The sequence below is a fragment of the Heptranchias perlo genome, chromosome 1, assembly GCF_035084215.1.
Source record: "Heptranchias perlo isolate sHepPer1 chromosome 1, sHepPer1.hap1, whole genome shotgun sequence".
NCBI classification, from domain to species: Eukaryota; Metazoa; Chordata; class Chondrichthyes; order Hexanchiformes; family Hexanchidae; genus Heptranchias; species Heptranchias perlo.
This window is the reverse complement of record NC_090325.1, coordinates 138,132,272-138,158,004: the sequence shown is the minus strand read 5'-3', so window position 1 is coordinate 138,158,004 and position 25,733 is coordinate 138,132,272. Positions and strand designations below refer to the sequence as shown.

At 40.1% G+C, this 25,733-nt stretch overlaps 1 protein-coding gene across 4 annotated transcripts in view; it reads right to left on the bottom strand.

Moving 5' to 3' along the window:
• Nucleotides 1-25,733, bottom strand: part of LOC137326411 (protein transport protein Sec24B-like) — a 93,053-nt gene that overhangs the window by 55,412 nt on the left and 11,908 nt on the right. For 3 of the 4 annotated variants that reach the window (XM_067991468.1, XM_067991477.1, XM_067991485.1), the window contains exons 3-5: nucleotides 22,746-23,507; nucleotides 19,906-20,076; nucleotides 2,752-2,847 (exon numbers count right to left, since the gene is read on the bottom strand). In XM_067991468.1, coding sequence (XP_067847569.1) covers nucleotides 2,752-2,847; nucleotides 19,906-20,076; nucleotides 22,746-23,484 — 1,006 coding nt within the window. In that variant the 5' untranslated portion in view covers nucleotides 23,485-23,507. The remainder of the gene's footprint in view (nucleotides 1-2,751; nucleotides 2,848-19,905; nucleotides 20,077-22,745; nucleotides 23,508-25,733) is intronic. The other variant, XM_067991495.1, reaches the window with a different exon arrangement.

Genomic DNA, 25,733 nt, shown 5'->3' with positions numbered 1-25,733 from the left:
GTTAGGTCACTGTGGAAGATGTCATTTCACATGCAAAATAGTTTTGAGCTCATCTATTTTCTAATTAAGTTTTGTGCTCCTGTTGTTAACGTGAATAGCCAAATATAATTCAGAAAGCCCGATGGTCTGGCAAACAGCTGGTACTACATATGGGCAAATTCAGCGAGGCTGTGCTCTGGGAGATAGGCCAATAAGACCACAGGCCTGATTTCCTGAACCACGCTTCTGTCTAGCAATACTGTGCTCCGGAAGTGCAGCCTCACTGAATCTGCCCTAAGGTTTAATGGCCTTTAAGACTACCGACCATTTTAAAACTAAGTAGACAACCTCCTTTTAAATTTCTATTAACTTACAAAAACAACTACAAAATGAAAAGAAATAAGCCTGTCTAACTTGGGATCCTTTGATACCAAGCAATACAGACCAGGAAGGATCCAGGTTCAATCCTTGATCTGTGCTGAGGATAGTCAATTGCAGCTGAGGTAGTGTTGGAGAACTACAATTGTTCTTGGTGTCCCTGGGCGAAGTACGGAAAAAAAATCAGATGGGCTTTCTGGTTTCAATCACTTTGCATTGGCCTCGTATTAAAACTGTGCATGCACGGATATCAAATAGCTCCCTGAAATTCATTGTCTAGGGTCACGTATGAAGCATGACCTTTTAGGAGAAATACCATCGGGCTCCAGCATGAGTCACTGCCTCCAGGAGAGAATGGGAGACTATTGGGGAAGGGGAAAGAGGAGGAAAGAAGACTTTCATTTAAGAAAATACAAATGAGCATAACATCATCTTGTTTGAACTCTTCAGATCATGGACTACTTGCACTGTAGTCCCAATTTCAAACATAGCGAACAGAAACCAGGATAATGACTACAATCAATTTTGAGTGGTAAAACTGCTCTCCCACCCCATCACACAGAGATTAAAATACTTGAAGGGACACAGATCAAAGATACTACTTAGGCAGCATTTCATTTCATTGAGATCTATTTTTACTTTTTAAAAAATTGCTAGCTAATTTTGATCTTTTTTTTAAGTAGTGATGTAAAAGCTCTACAAATCTGTAATTGGTAGGAAAAATTGTTCAAATATGCCATTATGAAACTTCTTGCAGAATTGCAAAGCTCTGCACTGAAGGACAATATCAGCTGTAGTCATTCGTAATGTAAGACAGCAACAAGGCATGGGAGTAGCGATGGTGTGAACTCCATCTATTTTAGTCACTTATAAATATTAAAATATAATGACAGTGAAGTCATTGTTTACTGCTGTAGTCAATAAGTGTCGAGTCCAACTTAACAGTGAAAATGTTTTTCTAATCATCGTTACTGGTGACAACATTACTACACATGTGAATTAAAGGATGCATAATAAAAAGTAAAGTGGTTTACTAGGATCGAATTGGAAACTCCAGACTTACACTGTAAATCATTTACAGCAAACTTAAATTTGGAAAAACTGCAAGTTATGGTCACCAATTTAGCATCAGTTTATATGATCTGTAACATTGTGAGTTTTGAATTTAATTGCACTAGAGTGAATGAATACATGTGACAAGTACAGTAGATTAGGCCATGACCTCCAAAAGAAAATATTACTTTATAATTGCACAAGGTCTGAGAATTGATGATTTAGGTCTTCAGTTGGATTACTTTCATTACCCTAGCTCAAGTCTCCTAAGCACAAGCACACTTTCATCACTTTCCAGAACAGAGTCTATCTTATGCATCAGATTGTCCTCCTCAACCTCACTGCTCTCCATTTTTAATCTACTTTAGCGGCAGCCTGTGCCCATCTCCATTTCTCTTTCACTGCACTTTTTCCTAGCTAGTCTCTGCCTCTTCCCGACTGTTCTCAACTGCCTAATGTCAAGCACTCCATAATCACCCGTTCCACCCTTAGGTTCCTGTTACTCCACGTCCTGTGGGTTCAGGACCCACTTCAGTACTTGAACAAATAATCCAGTCTGGCATGTCAGCGCAACACTGAAGGAGCGCCACATTGTCGAAATGCTGTCCTTTGGACGAGATATTAAACCAAGGCTTCATCTGCCTGTTCAGGTGAATATTAAAGATCCCATGGCACTATTCAAAGGGGAGGAGGAAGTTCTCCTGTTATTCCGATATTCTTCCCTCAGCCAACTCCACCAAAAACAGAATGGCCTCTCATTCATCTTACTGCTGTTCATGGGACACTGTTGTGCACAAAATGGGTGCCACATGTCACCTACATGGCAACAGTGATACCTCTTTAAACCTGTACACCAGTAAACCAGTAATAAAGAACTTTGGGATGTCCTGAGAGATGTGATGAAGTGCTTTACAAATACAAGTTCTATCTCCCTCTCTGAAAAATTGTTTTTATACAAATTAGCTTTCATTCTATAAAACTCAAAGCTACAGACTGTTGAGCTTACAAGAAAGAATCAGTATTTTACAGAAAAATAAATCACTTCATACTACACAAACTGCTCACTATTCAGGTTCATGGATTATGGGGTCTTGGTTTAGTCCCGGATAAACCACCATTTATTCCAGAGGTGCAAAGTACTTTGATACGCGTACATTTTGCACCCTAATAAACTGTACTTGATCACCGTTATTTATTCAATATACAGGATTTTGTTCCCTCCGGTTATACAGTCTGTGGCCTTTGCAGTCATTAAAATTCTGTGAAGATTAGTCAATGATTTACAGCAAATGAATTCAGCACATGCAACATTTAGGACATTTGTTAAAACATAAAGCACACCTGCTTCATCATCATCATCCTCATCATCTGAAGTTGATGACAAGGGACTTGGTGCTGAATTAACTTGATTATTAGCAACATATCCATAGTGCATGCCTGTAAAAGTGGAAAGCACAAAACAAAAGAAAAAAATTAAGCAGAACAAAGAATAAGAATCACTCAATGCAAATCATTCAGTAAAAGTGCAAGACAGAACAGGAAGTTAACAGAATACAAACCAAGTAGTTAATGAATGGCCAGCTCACACAATTGAACAAAAAATTGCATTCAAAATAACAAAAGCAGTCCATCCAATGCATTTGCATGGGTTAGGAACACGGTTGAAAAGTATCAGTTTGGGTTCATAAATTATTTTCCAATCAACTGTACCCAAGAAAATATGCTTGTGGAAGAAAAGTATGGTCACGTATTTTATAGGATCATCTCCATTCTGAATATTGGTAGCCACAATATATTGCAGAGGTAGTCTCAGTTTTCAATAGCAAGACTCATAAGCACACAGTACCTTTAAGGCATTTTTGACAATTGACCATCTTACAAGGTCAAAATCTTTTTTTTAGTGGTGAAGCATTAAACAACAAGGTTAAAAGCAATCTCATGACACCAGAGTGAAGTCAGTAGTTCCCCATGGCTGCCAAATGCTCCAAATCCAGGGATTCATCACCTGATCCAAATTATCAATTCTTATTTTAAAATATGATGGATAGCTCTTTTATGTAGACTCACTGACCCAAATATTTGAGATGATGTACCTCCTTAAGACCATAAAATGTAAAATGCATCTCCCTCCCCAAGTTGGCACCGTTATGGACATGGAGGTGTGGCACAATTGCTGGCCAGTTGTTGCAGGGCTATTAGAAGGGTGAGGTATTTTTGGTGCACCCTGCTAATGGAGCTCAGAAGATGTATACCTGGGATCCCTGCAGGTCCCCATATAGTCCAAGAAGCTCTGCTGGTGTTAACCTGCCCTGTGGACAGATAAGACAGCCAACAGAAGGATTTAGTCTGCTTCTTCGAGTCATACTAGGGATACGAACATAGGAATTAAGAGCAGGAGTAGACCCTTCCGCCCCTTGAGCCTGCTCTGCCTTTTGATAAGAACATGACTGATCTGATTGTGACTTCAACCATACTTTCCCGTCTGCCTACTATAACCTTTGACTCCCTTGTTAATCAGGAATTTATCTAACTTAGCCTTAAAAATATTCAACGACCCTGCCTCCACCGCTCTCTGGGGAATGGAGTTCCACAGACTCATGACCCTCTGAGAGAAAAAAATTCTCCTCATCTCCGTCTTAAATGGGAGATCCCTTATTTTTAAACTGTGTCCCCTAGTTTTAGTCTCCTCCTACAAGGGGAAACATCCTCTCAGCATCTACCCCTTCTAGTCCCCTCAGGATCTTATATGTTTCAATTAGATCACCTCTCATTCTTCTAAACTCCAAAGTACACAGGCCCAACTTGTTGAACCTTTCCTCATAAGATAACCCCCCCATCCCAGGAATCAGTCGAGTGAACCTTCTCTGAACTGCCTCTAAAGCAATCATGTCCTTTCTTAAATAAGGGGACCAAAACTACACACAGTATTCTAGATGTGGTCTCACCAATGCCCTGTACAACTGCAGCAAAACATCTCTACTTTTATATTCCATTCGCCTTGCAATAAATGACAACATTCCATTTGCCTTCCTAATCACTTGCTGTACCTGCATACTAACTTTTTGTGATCCATGTACTAGGACACCCAGATCCCTCTGTACCTCAGAGTTCTGCAATCTCTTCCATTTAAATAATATACTGCTTTTCTATTCCTCCTGCCAAAGTGGACAAGTTCACATTTTCCCACATTATACTCCAGTCTCCAGGGATAGTCTTCAAGGACAGAAAACAGAGAGTAGGGATAAGCGGATCATTTTCAAGTTGGCAGGCTGTAACTAGTGGGGTGCCGCAAGGATCAGTGCTTGGGCCTCAGCTATTTACAATCTATATTAATGACTTGGATGAAGGGACTGAGTGTAATGTATCCAAGTTTGCTGACAATACAAAGCTAGGTGGGAAAGTAAGCAGTGAGGAGGACACAAAGAGTCTGCAAAGGGATACAGACAGGTTAAGTGAGTGGACAAGAAGGTGGCAGATAGAGTATAATGTGGGGAAATGTGAGGTTATTCACTTTAAAAGGAATAACAGAAAAACAGAATATTTTTTAAATGGTGAGAAACTATTAAATGTTGGTGTCCAGAGAGACTTGGGTGTCCTGGTACAAGAAACACAAAAAGTTAGCATGCAGGTGCAACAGGCAATTAGGAAAGCAAATGGCATGTTGGCTTTTACTGCAAGGGGGCAGGAGTGCGAGAGTAAAGAAGTCTTACTACAGGGCTTTGGTGAGACCTCACCTGGAGTACTGCGTACAGTTTTGGTCTCCTTATCTAAGGAAGGATACACTTGCCTTAGAGGCGGTGCAACGGAGGTTCACTAGATTAATTCCTGGGAAGAGAGGGTTGTCCTATGAGGAGAGATTGAGTAGAATGGGCCTATATTTTGGAGTTTAGAAGAATGAGAGGTAATCTCATTGAAACATATAAGATTCTACAGCAGCTTGACAGGGTAGATGCTGAGAGGTAGTTTCCTCTGGCTGGAGTGTCTAGAACTAGAGGGCACAGTTGCAGGATATGGGGTCGGCCATTTAACGATGAGGAGGAATTTCTTCACTCAGAGGGTTGTGAATCTTTGGAATTCTCTACCCAGAGGGCTGTGGATGCTGAGTCGTTGAGTATATTCAAGGCTGAGATAGATACATTTTGGACTCGAGGGGAATCAAGGAATATGGGGATCGGGTGGGAAAGAGGAGTTGAGGTCGAAAATCTGCCATGATCTTATGGAATGGCGGAGAAGGCTCGAGGGGCTGTATGGCCTACTCCTGCTCCTATTTCTTATGTTCTGCCAAGGTCTTTTGCAGACCACGAACAAATCCTCAACCTGTTTGTCTAATATCCATCTACTGCAGTTCTGGGCACTGCACCTTCGGAAGGACATATTGGCCTTGGAGGGAGTGCAGCGTAGGTTTACAAGAATGATACCTGGACTTCAAGGATTAAGTTACGAGGAGAGATTACACAAATTGGGGTTGTATTCTCTAGAGTTTCGAAGGTTAAGGGGTGATCTGATCGAAGTTTATATGATATTAAGGGGAACAGATAGGGTGGATAGACAGAAACTATTTCCGCTGGTTGGGGATTTTAGGAGTAGGGGGCACAGTCTAAAAATTAGAGCCAGATCTTTCAGGAGCGAGATTAGAAAACATTTCTACACACAAAGGGTTGTAGAAGTTTGGAACTCTCTTCCGCAAACGGCAATTGATACTAAATCAATTGCTAAATTTAAATCTGAGATAGATAGCTTTTTGGCAACCAAAGATCAGCCATGATCTTATCAAATGGCGGAGCAGGCACGAGGGGCCGAATGGCCTACTCCTGTTCCTATGTTCCTATGTTTCCTACTTCAAAGTACATCTTAAGCAACGTAGACCACCACAGGAAGATCCCAAAATATGCAACCAAGCACAGAAGTAGATTAGGATACCAAGTTCATACATCTAGGGCATTCACTGTGATGAGATGAGCATATCCTATACGCTACGATCGCTCTTACCTTTGTGATGCTTATTGCAGTCTGCCACTACAATAAAGAGGTCAGCTTGTTTTCCTTCAGGGATAGGGAAGTCTTCCATTTTAGACAAAATCTATAGCTTGTAGTGGACTATGATACAGCATTCCTGCCTAATTAATGTGATAGTAGGGTATCATCTACAGTGCATACTGAACAAAAGAATTTAGTATTTGGACTGTATCCCTAGATGTGAAGTGTTTTTAACGTTCTCTTATCTCAATCCACAAAGAAAAGTCAGGGAAAATCCCACAAAAGTCAAAGCAGTTGGCCTCCAGGACAATTACAGCTTTGGCTCACACATTTGCATTAGTATCCTCTGAAGTCAAGTTCAGAATTCGGATCACTATTAAGCATACATTTCATGTAACTAAAGCAGGGGAATTCTTCTCATGACACCAGGTCCAAAGATTTTAGCAATAGCTTCTCGTCAAGGCTGAGGAATAGTTCTTCCATTTTCGCAATGAAAACAGTTTTGCATTCCAGTCACTAAGGGAAAAACGCATACAATGCATCTCCCCCAAACGGTCATTGATTATCGATACAAAGCCTCAAGTCACAAATTCCTGTCAGGGGAAAATTGGAATAGGAGTTACATATTCCTCAAAAAGTATGACTTTTACGATTTGAGGCATCTATTAGTGCGATTATTAGGTCAGTAGGGTCTAAACAATGAGATGATGTATTCACAATTAGATTGACATCTATGCAACTGTATGAAGCTTCACTCCACTCAGATCAGCTTCTAAACTCACAAGGTTAGAGCTTATCAAAGTACCAGAACTGTACCCAAGCTAAATGGAGTAGAGGGTATTTTGTGATCCAATTACTGAAGATGTAAATTCAGAATTGCATAGCACTTTGTGATCCAGGTCTTTTTAGAACTGGCATCAACCAATGCCTGCCTATTTGCATGACGCACCAACATCAGCTGATTCCAATAGCTTATCAGTATCTCAGCACCCTGCCAATGTTCAAGACAATTGCAGCAAAACAATCTGTGCCAAAGCAAAAATTCTTAAAGGGTATTTCGTAGAGCAGCAATGGAAAAGCACACAACCAGTGCTGAACAATGGTGCATCGACAGCACCAAAAGGACTGTCTAGCTGCCAGCTAACTGGTGTCAAATTGGATCAGTGAGGAGCAACAGCTAGTTCAGTACCAACAGCACCCATGGTCATCCAGTGCAGGGGTCACTCAGCAGAATGTCAGACGATGTCTATTTCTCAGTCCTGCCTGACGTGACCAGCAATTATACACCACCAGCCAACTTATCCAACGTTTGAGGAGAATGCTTGTGGGGTATTTGATGTTGACAAATAGCCTCACAAAATCATTATATTTAGCACAAGTTTAGTTTATCCTTCAAAAGCGAGACCAATTATGTTTTTCAGCAACCATAAGGGGCTGCGCAAAATGCAATAATATTTGAAGCCCAACATACTTTTATTCAACACTATAAACACAAAGTTAAAAATACAAGAAAACCAAGGACAAACACAACTACTACTATAATAAAGATAACTGACTGAAGAAATTATTTGACCATGTGTACAGGGAGAATTATCCAACTGCCAAAAGGAAAATGCGCTTTATATGGTACAGGAAGTCACACAGGTATGCTCAGTTCCAACATCAAAAACACTGTAAAGTAAACTGCATCCTTGTAATTCCTCCCAATGATAATCTAAACTTATTTCAGTATGTTGAGGATGGAGAATTGCCACGAGACTATATTTTTTGTTTAGTACTTTAGCTCCATTTCTTAACTTATCATCATGAAGAAAATCTTCACTGCATGCAAAACCTCTGTAGTAATGAGTATGTTGAATGACTTTACGCTGTATTTGTCTCTTAGCTTTGCAACTGGATTTTAGCATTATGGATTAGAGCCCTTTTCAACCTAACAGTAGGTGTAAATGGTTCCTCAGTTCTCACTGGAAACAAGTATGTGTACATGTTTTATAGCAAATGTCTGAAACTTCAAGTGCACCCAGACTAGAAACCTAAAATTTATATTAGAATTTGTGTGTGACGTTCAATCAGTTGTAAAATCCACCTTCCCTCAAATTTAAAAACCTCTTATGGAAAAAAATGGAGAACCCAGGGATCAGAGCAGCTTGCCATTTTATATAATGAATATTTCTATTTCCAATTAAAAAGTACAAGTGTCCCTCTGGGGAAATGATCAATTATAGTTACACTTCAGAACAACCAAAGTGGCTACTGATAGTAACAATGGATCCGATGTGCCATTAGATAGAAGTTTACAATTATCTTTCCAGTAAGAGTTTAAACAGTGCATTGTTCATACAAAAATACTGCATGAAGAATGCATCACCTCCTCCAAATTGCATTGCTAAAAAGATATGCCAGGCTCGTATTCTGCCCTCATGCTGCATAGTTTATATCACAAATTTCTAGACTGATAGATTTTTGGACACTAAGGAAATCAAGAGATATGAGTTTAGGGCGAGAAAGTGGAGTTGAGGTAGAAGATCAGCCATGATCGTATTGATTGGCAGCGCAGGCTTGAGGGGCCATATGGCATACATCTATTCCTATTTCTTATGTTCTTAACTAATTACATATCTACTAATTTGAGAATTTTTTCCTTACTGTTGACCTCCTGAAGTCTGGTATCTCTGCAGACTTACACAGTTCACTAGTTCAATATTTCAATATTACAATAAAATGACAGAGAAGACAAGTCATGGACCACATTTGTACAAATGAGAATGGCCAAAAAACACTTGGACCACTGAGTTATCCACAGTCCTTATGATTTGAAATTATATATATCAATGATGTTTTGTAACTGTAACAAGGAATTAGAGTACTAGCTACTATTCTCATTTTAGTCCATTCTGTTGTTTTATTTAGCATTTATTGTTCAAGCAAAATGTTCAAGACAAATTCAGGAACTGGTTTTAAAGGGCTATGTGATCACTAGAGCATGCTAGGTAGATGGTCACATCTCTACCGATTAATTCAACACCATCATACTGGCAGGTTAAATAAATCCAAGCCAATCTCTCAGGGTTATGAACACTCATTGTTGAAACAAAATATTCACCACCATCCCCTGCCCCAAAATAATAAGAATCCAAAGAAAACTAACATTTTTCCCAACGTTAACTATTTTCAACTGTTTTGATTTTTATACAGTATCTAGGCGATGAGTCTCTATGAAAACGAATATTGTCTTTTGCATTTAATTAATTAAAAAATATATAAAGGTGAGTGGACATACTAATAGCTGTCTGGCTGCCAACTGGAAACATTACCATTAAAAATGAGGACCAGATATGCCCCTAATAACCACACCACCACATTTTATGACAGCTCAGCAACCAAAAATATCACATTTTTAAAACTATTTCATGTCAACGTTATTTTTTTTGAAAAAAACTATTGTACAGTCAAAAGAACACCTTGTCATCTCTGGATAAAATAAGCCCAATCATCGAATTCAAACAGACATTACCATAATGAAATTGTATTTCTTTAACAGCTACTGTTTTCTTCAGTGACATACACCAAACTTAAGTGTTTGATTTTGTAAATTGAATAAGACTGTTGTACAAATCAAGCAAGATTCTGAAATATTATCTTGGACTTTTCAGGCTTTTCTGCAGCTCTAAGTTACAGGATAAGCAGTTGTATAGAAATTACTTTCTTAAGTCACAGCAAATAGTTCAGTATTATTGTAAAAAAGCCACCAGTTCCTTTATTACACCCTTGAGATAAATGAATAACAAGGGAATGTTGCCTGTCAGTACTCTAAATACAAACATGTTTAAGATTTCACATGTACTAGATCAGTATTACTATAACTATAAATAAAACTATAGGATAATTAATCCATAATTTTCCTCATTCCCATCACATCATTGTATTAAAAAATGGTTATTTTACATGAACAGTAAAATCCTTTCAATGCCTAAAAATTAAAATTCTAGTTCATAAATAAACCAATAAATTTCAGGACTCATGGGTCTCAGTAGAGAGAATTATATACTCATAAAGTGTGAAATCTGAACAACTTCATAAAATGTTCCTACACAGAAAATGCTTTAAAAGGAGAAAAAATGTGAACAGCAAATTGGGGAGAGGGGACAAAAAAAGAGTTGGGGGGGGAAACAGTAGGAAGAAGAGTCAAAAAGAGATGTTTTTACAAAACTTTTGAAAGCAAGGAGAGAAGTGGCAAGGTGGAGAGATGTAAAGAAGGAGGTACAAATAGGCATAGTTATAGAGACTGTAAGAGTGGCCACTGACAGTGAAATGCAGGGAGTGGTGAAGGAGCAGTAAATGGGAGTTGGAGAAGCAGAGGGTATGTGTGGACATGCAAGGCTGGAACAGATTGCTAAGTTAAGGTGAGATGAGGTATGAAGATGAGGAAATGAATCTTGAAGTCAATTCACTAGGGCACGAGCCAGTTGAGCTTGATAAAGATAGAGTGACTGGATTGTGGGGATGAGGAGGTAGTCTACAACGTTCTGAATGAGTCATGGAGGGTGGAGGCAGAGAAGCTATTACTGAAGTTGAGCCTTGAGTTGATGCAGGCATAAATGAGAAAAAGGAAGAAAAATCTAGTAAAACTGCAATTCTACTAAGCATAAATTAGAGACAAAGCAGCATCCATAAGCAGAAAATCAAAAATGTAATTACAATACAACAGTTCCAGCAATCAAGGCCTGGAACATCCTCTAGCATTGCTGTTATGTGCTGGTGATTCTGCAGTACTGAGAGCTCAGATTTCTATCCATTTACACTGGTGACAGTAATCAAATTTTAAATGCCAGCGCAACTCTCTGTTCATTACTTCACCTTTTGTGCTGTATAGCTGAAGCTCTTGTATGCAACAAAAACACAATCTTCTCTTTCAAGTAAAAACAAGAGAAGAAGCAGCCCACAGTATTACAATTGGAAATTAACTCCCAGACTTAACTTTCCTATAAACAGAACCAAAAGCATGTGGCAGTCAAAAAATATTTTGCTACTGTCAGCCCGACTACCTAAAACACTCCCACTTCCTTTATATCGGCAGCACAGCAGTTTAGCTTGCACTAATTGATATGGTTCTTCTCCATCAATGGGAGAAATTCAGGTGGGGTTGGGGGAAGGAAAGAGAGGGAATTAATTTTTTTTAAAATTCCGTAAGCAAAATCTGCAATTGGTATTCGGTCAACAAAAAGAACGTATGCATTTGACATACTTTATATTTGTGTGAAAGCAAATGGGTTTTTTTTTTCAGTCCACTCCAGAATCTGGACAACTTTTCAAGCAATTTCACATTTCCTTTCATTCCAATGGAGTGAAATACAGAATAATTAAAAAACAAAATGCGTGGAGAAACCATTTTTCAAAGTCACATACAACTTAAAATTCCAATCCTCCCAAGAAACAAAGTGCTTATGAATGTTTGTTTTCTGATGGACAGAACATCAATACACAAAGCCAACATTCACTGAATTTAAATTTGTTTTTGAAGCCATAAAAAGAGGCATTACTGAATTAATGTTGCCATTAAACCTTCAAGACGTAGGTAACTTATTGAACATTTTCACGATACATTGAGTTATATCGAAACTCCGACACACAAACACGCCACTCGGCCCAACATATAAATGGCGTTTATACTCCATACAAGCCTCCTACCTCTCTACTTCATCTAACCCTATCAGCAAACTATTCCTTTGCCCATCATGTGTTTATCTAGCTTCCCCTTAAATGCATCTATACTATTTGCCTCAACTACTCCTTGTTATAGAGTGTTGCATATTCTCACGGCAATTGATACTAGCTCAATTGCTAAATTTAAATCTGAGATAGAAAGCTTTTTGGCAACCAAAGGTATTAAGGGATATGGGCCAAAGGCAGGTATATGGAGTTAGATCACAGATCAGCCATGATCTTATCAAATGGCGGGGCTGAATGGCCTACTCCTGTTCCTATGTTCCTCACCATTCTTTGGGTAAAGAAGTTTCTCCTGAATTCCCTATTGGATTTATTAGTGACTATTTTATATTTATGACCTCTAGTTTAGGACTCCCCACAAGTGGAAACATTTTCTCTATGTCTACCCTATCAAACCCTCTCTTTATTTTGAAGACCACTGTCAGGTCACCCTTCAGCCTTCTCTTTTCTAGAGAAAAGAGCCACAGCCTGTTCAGCTTTTCCTGATAAGTATATGATCTCAGATCTGGTATCATCCTTGTAAATCTTTTTTGCACCTTTGCCAGTGCCTCTATAATCCTTTTTATAATATGGAGACCAGAAGTGTGCAGTACTCCAAGTGTGGTCTAGCCAAGGTTCTATACAAGTTTAACATAACTTCTCTGCTTTTCAATTCTATCCTTCTCGAAATGAACCCCAGTGCTTGATTTGCCTTTTATATGGCCTTATTAACCTGCTCTTATTATCCAAGCAGTATGCGGCCTCCTTATTCTTCCTACCAAAATGCACCACCTCACACTTATCTATATTGAAATTCATTTGCCAATTACACTTCCATTCTGCAAGTTTATTAATGTCCTCTTGCATTTTGATGCATTCTTCCTTTGTATTAACTACACCCCCAACTTAGTGTTGTCTGCAAAATTTGAAATTGTACTTCCGATTCCCGAATTCAAATCGTTAATGTAAATTGTGAATGACAGTTGCCCCAGCACCGATCCTTGTGGAACACCACCTCCCACCTTTTGCCAATCTGAGAAGCTACCCTTAATCCCTACTCTCTGTTTTCTGTTTTGTAGCCAACTTGCTATCCATCCTGCTACCTGTCTCCTGATTCCACATGCTGAGACCTTAGTCATGAGGTTTTGAGGTCTTATTTTAAAACGTAAATACGTTTGCATTCATTAATGCCAGATTTGAAGTTCAGTTATGGAATACATTACAAATGAAGATTAATAAAAGCCTGAGAAGACTGGCCTAGTTAGGTCGAATACAGTGATGGCTAAAAACAAAAGCACGACTCAGATGCAATCCCCAGGGGCCTGTACACAAGAAACATCAAGAGATGGATAACTACTATTCCCTAGCAATGGGCTCCCAGTGGAGATTTGCCTCTCCACTGCCCTGCTCCAATACATTTTAGAAGAATTCCCAAAGCTGAACTAGATTCATTCCTTTATTTTTTAAGCAAAAGATTTTTAAAACAGAAATGCTGACAATTACCAATCAGTCCCTAAAAGGCTCACAGCTTGAAAATAGAGCACCTGTTGAGATCCTCTCTCTCACCAGGTATGAGAAGAGGAAGCAACTACAGGTTGTTTATTAAGAACGATATTTTCTCAGAGATTAGAAAGATGATGGAAATTCCCGGCAGAAATGAAGGCCCCAATCATAATTCAGAAAAAAACTAGAAAGTGATGGATTTTGCAGTCCGTGGTTAAAAATCTGGTTAGTTTACTGAAATGTAAAACAGATATTGCACCAAAGTGGTATGGCAATGTTGCTGAGCAACCCGCAACATACAAATAAAATACTGTTTTCCTTCTTCATTTCAAAACAAAAAATAGTTCAGCTTTGGGATTTAGACATGAGTAGGTACAGTATACAGATCAGTACAACCTAATTCAAATGAACTCGACCCTACTTAATATATAAACTATACACAGCTTAAGAGCTCATGCGGGAGATGCACTTCCACAAAACGATTACAGCTCATCTCGCTTGTTCCTTTTTGAAGTTTAAAAAAAAATCACCTGTTCAGATCCCAACATTATACAAGTGGTGAAGCTCGGAACTACAAGATTATCAGCGCTGACTCAAAAACGTCCCTCCGGGTGGGATCCTCTGCACCCCAGGGTGCCCCCCTACCCTACTTTCTCTCCACAGAACACACCTACCTCTCTTCATCGCTCACACCTGCTTCCTGGTTTCATCCAGAAATATTACTTAATAAACCATCACCTGGGTGTGTTGGAAAATTATTCTGTCACCCCTCCTACTTTCCTTTCCCTGACGTGTTTAAAAAGCAACGGGCCGACCCAATACAAAAGAAAAATATTTCACTTAAAAACAAAAAGACAACAAATTTACAGTCTTGAAAAAGAAAACATGGTATTATTTACCCAGCAGTGCAACAGAGAGGAAGGATACGAGTAGGGGACAACACATTTAAAGAAAATAAAACAATACCACCACCCCCCCTACCAGTGCCTGTTGGACTGGATTTGACGTTTGTCGAACAGTTTGATTGTGTTCTTGAAACAGAATGTTCTACTTTCAGAAATTTGAAATAAAAGACAAATGGCAGAAATGGTAAAAGGAAAGTAACTGAAAAATAAATACTGAAATGAGGGAATGGGAACGGTCAACAAGGTGAAAACGGAAGTGATAACGTGTACTATTACTTCATAGGAATTAATTTTTTTTAAAAAGCCCCAATTTTTTTAAAAATAAAGTAATTTGTCATTTGAGAATAGCAGAACTGTTTAGGTACTGCCTGATGAAGCAATACTGTGAAGCAATTCTGAAATTGGATGGGAAGGACAATATTAAGTAGAAATCTGCAACTATTATAATTGTCCTTAAATGAATCCCCGAATTGGCAAGTATAATCTAAAGTTGAAAGAAAAACACACTGATCAAAAATAAATTAGAAAGAAATGCACCTGAAAGGCTCGGGGTAGAGAAAAAGTCAAGAAGCAATGTATTAAGCATTAATTTTTGCTAACCTCTCTAATTTTCACCAGGTACGACACTATAACATCACTGCAAAAGTATCCAAACGTATCTTGAGTTTTATATAATTTGAAAATGTAATTATTTCAGGATGTAATACATAAGTTTATATTCTATTTTCTGTTGTGATAAAACATGGAATCTGCTAAAATCATCGTCCGCTGTGTCCAATAATCTTGGAACTCATTTGTTAAATTTCAGAACACAGAAAACTCTTAAAATTAGAGATTAAAAATAGAGAATAACAAGAACAGGGAGAATAGCAACTTTAAAAAGGAGACAAAATTTAAATAGGTTACTCGTCTTTAGATGCGACAGTCAACATTTATCTAAAGTGCACTCATTTGCCCTTGCATTTGTGCTTTGCTTGCCAGCACTTGGATTTCATCACCAAATTCATATCACTTCCTCATGTTTGTCATCATATACTGTAAATTGACTGATTTATTGTTGCTTTCAATAATTAGTCATATTTCAGAATTGATATTCAATTAATATTTACTCTTTAAATTCATGGTTCTGTCCTGCTGCTCGAGTTGGTCCAAAGTTGCGGCCTTCTCTGCGTTCAACTGAATCACTTGGGAACTTCTACCAATTAGTGACATCACAGAGTGGCTTAATGATCAGGAGATTTGACCATGTAGATCTCCTGAGATTAAAAATTGACTATTTAAAAAAATATATTTTTTTGGCAGATTTTTTTTTGAAAACATATACAGTAAGAGTTAGAATTTCCTTCCTCACATCAATTGCATTTTATTCCTGCAGCTCAACAACAAGTCAACAACTTGCATTTATATGGCGTCTTTCACATAGAAAAAGGTCCCAAGGCACCTCACATAAGCGTAATCAGACAAAAATCAAAGCCAAAAAAAGGATATAGTAGGACAAAAAGCTTGGCCAAATAGGTGGGTTTTAAGGAGGATCCAAAAGGGATGTGGAGCGGTTTAGGGAGGGAATTCGAGACATAGGGCCTAGAAGGCTGAATTTATGGCCGCTTATGGTGGGGCGATGGGAGCATGGGATACACAAGAGGCCAGAGTTGGAGGAATGCAGAGTTCTTGAATGCTTGTAGGGCTGGAGGAAGTTACAGAGATAGGATATGGGTAGCAGAGTTTTGGATGCGCTGAAGTTTATAGAGGATGAAGGCTAGGAGGCTGGCCAGGAAAGCATTGGAATAGTCAAGTCTGGAGGTGACAAATGCATGGGTTGAGGATTTTAACAGCAGATGGGTGTGGGCAGGAAATGTTACGGAGGTGGAAGTAGGTGGTCTTTGTACTGGAGAGGACGTGCCTGTCGGAAACTTAGCTCAGGCCAAACAGAACACCGAAGTCTGGTTCAGCCTGTGACAATAGCCGGGGAGAGGATGGAATTGGGGTCAAAGATACAGAGTTTGTGGCAGGGGCCAAAGATGATGGTTTTGGTCTTGCCAACTGGAGGATACTGTGGTTCATCCAGGACTGGATGTCAGACAAGCAGGCCGACAACACACAGGCTGTGGATGGGTTGAGTGTGAATGGGTCGAGAGGACTGGGGGAAGACGGCGGGCTGGGTGTCGTCAGTATACATGTGGAACCTGACCCATGTCTTTGATGATGACGCTAAAGGACAGCATGTAATTGAGGAAGAGGCCAATGATACATCCTTGGGGGATTCAAGGTAATGGTGTGGGGGCAGGAAGAGAAGCCACTGCTGAAGATGCTCTGGCTAAAATTAGATAGGTAAAAGTAGGACCACTCAGTTTGACAATGGAAGAGAAACATTGAGTCTAACCACCTCCCCATGACATTCAACAGCATCACCATCACCAAATCCCCCACCATCAACATCCCGGGGGTCACCATTGACCAGAAACTTAACTGGACCAGCCACATAAATACTGTGGCTACAAGAGTAGGTCAGAGGCTGGGTATTCTGCTGCGAGTGACTCACCTCCTGACTCCCCAAAGCCATTCCACCATCTACAAGGCACAAGACAGGAGTGTGATGGAATACTCTCCACTTGCCTGGATGAGTGCAGCTCCAACAACACTCAAGAAGCTCGACACCATCCAGGACAAAGCAGCCCGCTTGACTGGCACCCCATCCACCACCCTAAACATTCACTCCCTTCACCACCCGCGCACCCATGGCTGCACTGGGTACCATTTAAAGGATGCACTGCAGCAACTCACCAAGGCTTCTTCGACAGCACCTCCCAAACCCGCAACCCCTACCACCCAGAAGGACAAGGGCAGTAGGCGCATGGGAACACCACCCCTGCACATTCCCCTCCAAGTCACACAACATCTTGACTTGGAAATATATCCTTCATCGTCGGTGGGTCAAAATCCTGGAACTCCCTACCTAACAGCACTGTGGGAGAACCTTCACCACATGGACTGCAGCGGTTCAAGAAGGTGGCTCAGCACCACCTTCTCAAGGGCAATTAGGGTTGGGCAATAAATGCTGGCCTTACCAGCGATGCCCACATCCCATGAACAAATAAAATAAAAAATTCAAACATGTAGTTGCAGGAAAGATGGGCATGGATTTGGAAAGCAACACCACATTCAAGGACTTTTGAGAGGAAAAGGAGTTTGGAGATGGAGTGGTAATTTACATGGACAGGGGTGTTGAGAATAGTTTTTTTTGAAGGGGGGGGGATGAGAACGGTGGTTTTGAAAGGAAGGGGTAGAATACCTGATGAGGAAACTATTTGCAACATCAGCTAGCATGGGGGCCAGGAAGGAAAGTTGGGTGGTCAGCAGTTTAGTGAGAATGGGGTCAAAGGATTAGAAGGTGGCTCTCAATGACAAGATAGCTCGGAGAGGGCAGGAGGGGAGCCTTTGGGGAACTTTGGCTTGGTGGGCAAAGGAAAAGGTGGGGGGGGGCGGGGGGGGGGGGGAAATGAGCCAGAGAGAGCTGAACAGATGGCCTCAATCTTGATGACAAAGATATCTATGAACTTCTTACACTTGTTGGAGCTGAGGGAGTAGGGACAGAAGAGAGAGGTCTAAGGAGATGGTTTATAGTGGAGAAAATAAGCCTGAGGTTCTCATTGCTCTCCAGGATGACCTTTGAGTTGTGAGCAGTTTTGACAGAGGAGAGTAAGGCCCGATAGTGCTTTATGTGGTCCAGTTATGCACCAGATATGGTCAAATCTGCCCCTTTTTGAGGGGGTGAAGATGGGGGTCATACTAGGATGGGAAACTGCAAGGGTTTTACTGGGGACAAGGGCATCCAAGATGGAGGCGAGGAGTGGTTGAGCAGATTGACAGCTGCAAAAGTATTATGTTGAATGGAGGAGTTTGAGTGTATCCTCGAGAGCAAAGGGGTTATCTTTGCTTTCCAGGATGATCCTTGAGTAGTAAGTGGTTTGGCAGAGGAAAGTAAGGTCTAATAGTGCTTGATGTGATCTAATTGTGGCGAATGGAGGAGTTTGAAGTACAGTTGTAAGCGACTTGGGGAAGAGTTTATTCCAGTAGGTGATGAGGGATACAAGGAATGGATGGAGATTTGGAGATTGTCTTGTCTGTGATTGAGATGATAGGAGTAGAGAGGCCACATGAGATGGCACGGTCGAGGAGATGGTCGTGAATATGGGTATAAGAGTTTATATGGAGGGTGAGATTACGGCAGTTAAATCAGAAGAGAAAGGGTAAGGGGAGCTGAGATGAAGATTGAAATCACCCAGGATGAGGAGTCACTAAGTTCAGAAATTGAGGGAGGAAAAGTGCAGGCTCTTTCTTGGCTGGAAAACAATTTTCAGCAAGATCAAAATTTTCCAACATATGTCCCAGTTCCAGAGTAGGACACTTAAGGCAAAAGAAAAAATGCTAAATTTAGTACCTAACCATTAGACAAAAAAAAAAGTGTAAAATAACAGTTAAAATAGGAAACATAAAAAAAGAGAAATAGGAAAGAAATGATTAAGATGAAAGTCAGAGCAGGAATAAAAATATGAAAATGTTTTGCTTAGGATTGCATTCAAAGTGTATATTAGCATCATCTTAAGATTCCAACAAAACTACTGAATCTCAGCATGCTTAAGGGTTAAGACCATCAACTTCACACTAAAAGACAATTGTCAAAAACAAATGAATATGAGACAATTTGGTGATTCTTGACTGCAGCAACAGGTACCAGTCCCAGCAGTGGTAAAATAAACATCCCTTCAGTAGAACACAAGAAGCTACGAAGTATTGCAACAATCTCTGAAAATAGAGAGGAATAAACCTTTCATTTCACTCATTTGTCCTAATAAGTTTTCTTCTTTCTTTCTTTTTTAAAACAGGTGAATCTCAGGAATGTACAGGGTCCTGAACAATTGCAGGTTTACTATCTGCGGAAAAATGAATGCCACCTGACCAAAGGACAAGAATTCAAACACATAAATGGGTAAATTACGTAGCACTAGTTGTTGGTACTTTGCAATTACATCAATTCTGCAGTACCTGTTCCTCTCAAACAATTTTTTTTAAGACCACTGAAGCTAAGGTTCCTGTTGCCCTTTCTCTGTCTTCTCTGTATTGGAGGTTGATGACCCCGTGCACTTCATACTTTCTGGTCTCTGCCCAGGTGGATTGTGCAAGTGCCTGAAGTTATATCTGCCCACTCCGTCGCATCATTTGGCCACGGTCGTCTTTGCCTGCCTCTTGATCTATTAACCTTAAATAAACTAATTCTAGTAAATTAGTCATTTTAATTAAAAGTTTTAAGAATAGCATAAGTTGATCATCTTTAATGCGTTTGTGAGAGGAAGGAAGGGGTTGAAGAGACGAGGGTAAATAAAAGTCACAATGCCGCAATATTTACCTTCCTGTGCCTCTGAAGTAGGTGCTGGTGATGCAGAGGCCAATGCAGGTTGATCAGCTGAAGGTGGTGGCCGTCTTGCAAGAGGTGCCCCAGCAACTGGAAGTGTTGCTACATTTGGTCTTCCAGGTAGGTAACTTTGGTTGATATGATGGGGCATTGAAAGGGGTGGACCTAAATGCGGAAGAGAGCTTGATTACAAACAATTTGAGTGACTTGACAGTACTCATTAGATACAAGGTAATAAATATCCAGATAGAATGCTTCAAAAATATATAGAATTCTTGCAGGCCACCATCAATCACTGGAATAAGAAGCAGTGGCCTCGATTTCCAATACAGCAGGGCCACCTGTCTCCCTGCATTCTGACTCCAGCAGTTCTTGTGGCCGGGGGTGGGGGGCGGTAAGATATTGCTGTGGCCTTGCCGCAGCATAGCATATCTCATTGCTTAGTGCAATTAATGGCTCTTAATTACTGTAAAGTATGAACATACAAAAAATACGAAAAATGCAAACAGCAAAAGACCAGCTGGTCCACTGAATCTGTCCCATAGTCATACTGCAATTAAGCATCATGACCACCCACCACCCCCAAAGCTCTCACACACCAGCAGTCACATAATCTCGAGAGTGACAAAAAAACAGATCTTTTAAAAAAAAACTCTACGTCAATTCACGGGAAAAAATGAATTCTGGGAAATTCAGAAGGCGAAGTAAATGAGGTCCAGGAGATCATGAGGTGTATCATCCAACATACCAGCTAACTTTTATATGCAGTGATATCAGCCTCAGCCAGGAACTCATCCAGTTCCCTTCTGAATGCTTGCAGCAAATCCGCAATCACTGCACAAGCTGGCAATTTGTTCCAGAGGTCACTGACACTCTGCGAAGAGAAAAACCTCCTGACATCTAACCTCGTTCTATGCTTATGTAACTTATACGTGTGTCCACTGGTTCTCCCCAACCTACCTAATTCAAATAGTCTAGCCATTTGGACGCAATCTGGTCCTTTCACTATTTTAAACTAAGGCAGTTAACGTCAGCGATTAACATGTTAATTTTTTTGATGATTAATGTTTTTAACACATTAATCGCAGAAGTTACGGAAATGATACCAGATTTCAAAAAACTTCAATACTTAGTTTTCAAACACCGCCTAATCTTCCTCGTGTTTTGAAATTAAAAATATAAAATTATTTCAGTTTACTTGATAATAAATCCTTGATAATAATAGCCCATGACGCTACTGCTTCCCAGCCATCTGACCCCTAGTGGTGGACAGTGTAGGAGCAGGTGATAAGAAAACAAATAAAGGAGGGTGTCAGTCAGGAAGCAACAGCACTAGGCACTTGATGTTGGGTGGCTGGGGGAGGGGCGCGCGTGGGCAGGTGTCATTCCGGGTCGTGTGGTCAGACAGATAGCCATGTCGGGTTGGGTGGGGCAGAGAGGCTGGATGTAGCAGATCAGGGCAGAGAGCTATCCCTTAAAAAAGGAAAGAGCTAAAAATAAAATTAGAAAATAGTGCTGTCAAGTGAATAGAAAAAAAAATGAATTGTGGCTAATGTGAACCAATCTTCAACAGAAAGCAATCGAAAAAAGAAACAGTTAAAGGTAAAATAAAGAACTATGGAGCAAAGCACTAAAAGTGAAGGTCTTGTGAATGTTAAGTTTATCAGAAAATAATATTTTGGGATACAGTATATGAGTCATTTAAGACATGACATATGGTAAGTGTAGCTTATGTCATAATTGTACTGAATTAGCTTATCTCAGGTAGGGTAGCAGTAGGGCAATAAACTGTCCTCAGCCCCTGGATTAAGAAGAAGAAAATCAACCAGGGTTCCTGCTCCTGCTTCCTATCCAGTGATCTGTTCTGCCGCTTAGGCAAATATCCTGTAGATACTTATTGTTAAGGCTCAAGCATGATAAATGACTATGTGCGGAAGGTACCAGAGCGTAACTGTTGTTCATGAAAGTGTACTTGAGCAAGGCGTCAATGTCTTCAGGAGAGAAAATCGGCCTTGAAAGCTGGGTAATGGTTTCTTTTAAATGTTAGGGTACTTAATTACTATCTTTTTTGCATTCAAAATAGCACGGCTTTCTATTTCCAAAGCTAGAACATTATTCATTTAATCAATTTGTTACAATTCACATTTTAGATACTACCTGCAGTTAGCAATCATCTAGGCCCTGTATATTTTCTTTTCATTTTACTTGTGTTTCTTCCCACTTAGCTAGGTTTAGGTCTAAACACTTGCCCATTTTGTTGGTGCGTGTTGTTTTTTTCCGTGACAACATATTGTGTAACAATTTAAAGAACATCCTATTCCGAAATCATTTGCTCCTTTTAAAGAAAGTAAATATTAATTTCATACTGTTGTGCACTGTAAATAACTTAAGTCCATAGCTGCTCCTGGTTTAACAGGACATAATCAGTACCACTGCAATTGATGGGAACAAACAAAAACAGGTAAATGCTAAATGTAACTTTTCATATGTTCTTATAATCAAGGGATATGGGGATCCGATGGGAAAGTGGAGTTGAGGTTGAAGATCAGCCATGATCCTACTGAATGGCAGAGCAGGCTTGAGGGGCCGTATGGCCTACTCCTGCTCCGATTTCTTATGATCTTATGAAATTAGTTTCAAATCTTATGTTGGTAGGGACCACTTGAGTGAGTGACCAAGGAACTCCTGTAAATTTTATGGACTGCTGATAGATTTATCGTACAAAGAGTAAAAGTGCATTCTACCCATAGGGACGACGTTTAGACTCAAAACAAAAATACACAGCGTATTTCTCGTTTTCTCCTTCCCCTGAAAAAAAAGAAAATATTCCCTACCTGTACTTGTTTGGCTATTTGCAGATGAAGAAGCGACAGTAGGATTGGTAATGGGACCGGTTGTCGTTGTCATTGATGCTCCAGGTAAGGGTTGCCATGATGCACCAGTATTTCCAGCAGGAAAAGGCTGAAAAGATGCTTGGGTTTGTCTCTGTCCAGTTTCTGGCAATGGTTTCACATGACTGGGTAAGACACCAACTAATGGCTGACTGGCAGCAGGATGAAGAGTCTGTGAGGTTAAAGGGACATTATATTGGGTGCTGAAAACAGGCATAGCATGATAAGAGAAACCAGGATAAGCATTGTTAACAGAAGAAGCAGAATGGGGGGAAACACCCTGAGTAGTACTTTGAGAACATAAATTGTAGGGAACTTGACCAGGATAGTGTCCACCACTTGCAGTATAACCAGCGTGCTGAGGAGTGCTTACAAACGTATGATCTAACTGAGGTCTGGCAGTGATCAGATTAGGACCCTGCGGAGCAATCAACGAAGGACCCAAGGGAAGCGTGGTGTACATCTGACCAGGTCCTTGAGGAGTACCCAATGATGTAGGACAAAGAGAAGGTCTGATGATGTTGTGGACAGGTGTCTGGTAGTTGTTCTGGTAATAGGTAAAGTCATACTGTCCAGCGGTGGGTGCAAGTGGTGCTTTATTGGGCACTTGCTGGTGATGCTCTGGAGCAGTACTGCTGTTCTGCAGAGGTGCTCCATGTCTAGTAGATAGAGGTTGCTGCATAGACAACAAATTCTGTGTAGGGCCTGAAAAGAAAAAAATATATAACTGCAGCAAATGAAACGACCAGCAAATTACAAATAGTCATTTGTGAGAAACCTAAGGGCACGCATACCTTTCCAAACTGAGTAGTGTTTTTGTTATTCTACCACGGTATGTCCAGTGATGGGAGAATTTTAAATGGTAATTCTCTTTCTGGACTTCAATTGCAGCTCCCACTCTTTTTAACTACATAACAACAATCACTGGCTCCAAAAGTAATTTGTTGTTTGAAGGGCTTTGAGCCATTTCAACGAAGTGATAACCCACCACGTGAATGCAAGTATTTCTTTTTTTACTCATTTTAAATCTTCACTGCACTTTGCTCCTAGAGCAACGTTACCTCTAGACTCCAGTCCTGGCTCTTGTTGTTGATTTTAAGTTGGAGACAGCTCAGCTGAAGAGAGGGAAAGCCAGAGCCAGGTCTGAAATCAAGAGAAAGAGTTACTATTTATAATATCACAGCACTGTAGGTGCAGAATGGAGTGCATTTCCGAAATTAAAACAGAAATCATAGAAATATAGACCATGTCAGGTAGTACTGGTAAAGAGAAAAGACAGCTCAGAACTACCAGTTCCAACAAAGGGTTGTACCTGTACCCAACCTGTAGGGGTACATTAACCTGTTTTTTCTCTTTACAGATGCTGACTGACCTGCTCTGTAGTTCCAGGATCTTGAGTTTTAGATTTTCAGCGTGCTTTTTTCTTTTTATTTGTAGTGCATTTTTGTCAGCAGTTGCTCCAGTCCTCCAGTGCTGTGATATTTAAAGGAAACTCTTGTTCCTGACTTAAGTTCAGGCTCCCGCTAATGATTTAAAAAAATCACAGTCCAGCTGGATAGTTACAGGGAGAGGAGATTTTAAATCAGCAGTGCGAACCATATCCCCCTCTCCCAATGCGCTGTGTCTAATGACTCTTAGTCAAAGATCATTTGATCATCCATACAAGAGTCAGTATCAAAAGACACAGAACTCAAGGGATAATCAGCATTTATCCAGCGTGCGCACGCACGTATGCACCAAGTATGTATGAGCAAGCAGTTTCTGCATGTACAGTGGCATGTACTTGTGTAGTTTGTAAAACCTATTGATACTTTTATCCAGGGAAATGACTGTCTCCCTACGCTTGAGGGTTTTGCAAGTTTTCAGTTTATGCACCATAACTCAAATAGAGACTGATAGCAGGAAAAATATTACTGCAGTAACATTAACCCCATAGAACCAAAATACTTGAGACGTAATTGGGATTAAAAATAAAATTTAAACACGTTAATTATGCTTGATTTTCATCTTTATTCCTCTCCATTACCATTCTCTCTCTGTCCTATTTTGTGTTTTTTTTCATACCTAAATGAACACAATTATTTCTACAAACCTTTTTTGCACTAGAAAAATATTTAAAATCTTTTACTTACTTCCTTTCTTCTCCTTCCCGGCTCTCATCATCTATTATGCTGGTGTGAGCATGTGTTATAAAGAAACTGGGTTTTTAAATCAGAGAACTGAATGGAAATGGACAGCTTTACCAGCCAACCAAAGGCCCAGACATTGAAGACTAACCCGATAACAGATGCTTTACAGAGAAATAAATTTGTCTGCGACATTGGAAGGGTTAAATTTATTTTAACATTTTCCCCCATACATTTCTAGTCAATGAAAGGAGCCACAGTACTAAAGAACTTGCATTTGCACAGCAACTTATCACATCCTCAGGATGATCCAACGCACTTCATAGTCACTGAATTACTTTTGAAGTGTAATCACTGTTGTTATGTAGGCAAACGTGGTAGCCCAATTTGCTTAAAAGGTCCCACAAACTGCAAGTGAGATGCATGACCAGTTATTCTAGTCCTTTTATTTTGGTGATGTTGGTTCAGGAAGGGATGTTGGCGAGGACACCAGAACTCCAAGTTCTTCTTCAAATATTGAAAAGGATCCTTTACGTTCACCTGAACAGGGCTTCTGACATAGTATAAGGTGGGGAACCTGTTGAACTCTCTACCACAGAAGGCCATGGACGCCAAGTCACTGAATATATTTAAGAAGGAGATAGACAGACACAGAAGGCATCAAGGGGTATGGGGAGAGAGCAGGAATATGGTATTTAGATAGAGGATCACCCATGCTCATATTGAATGGTGGAGCAGGCTCGAAGGGCCGAAGAGCCTACTCCTGCTCCTATTTTCTGTGTTTCTGATTAACACCTCACCTAAA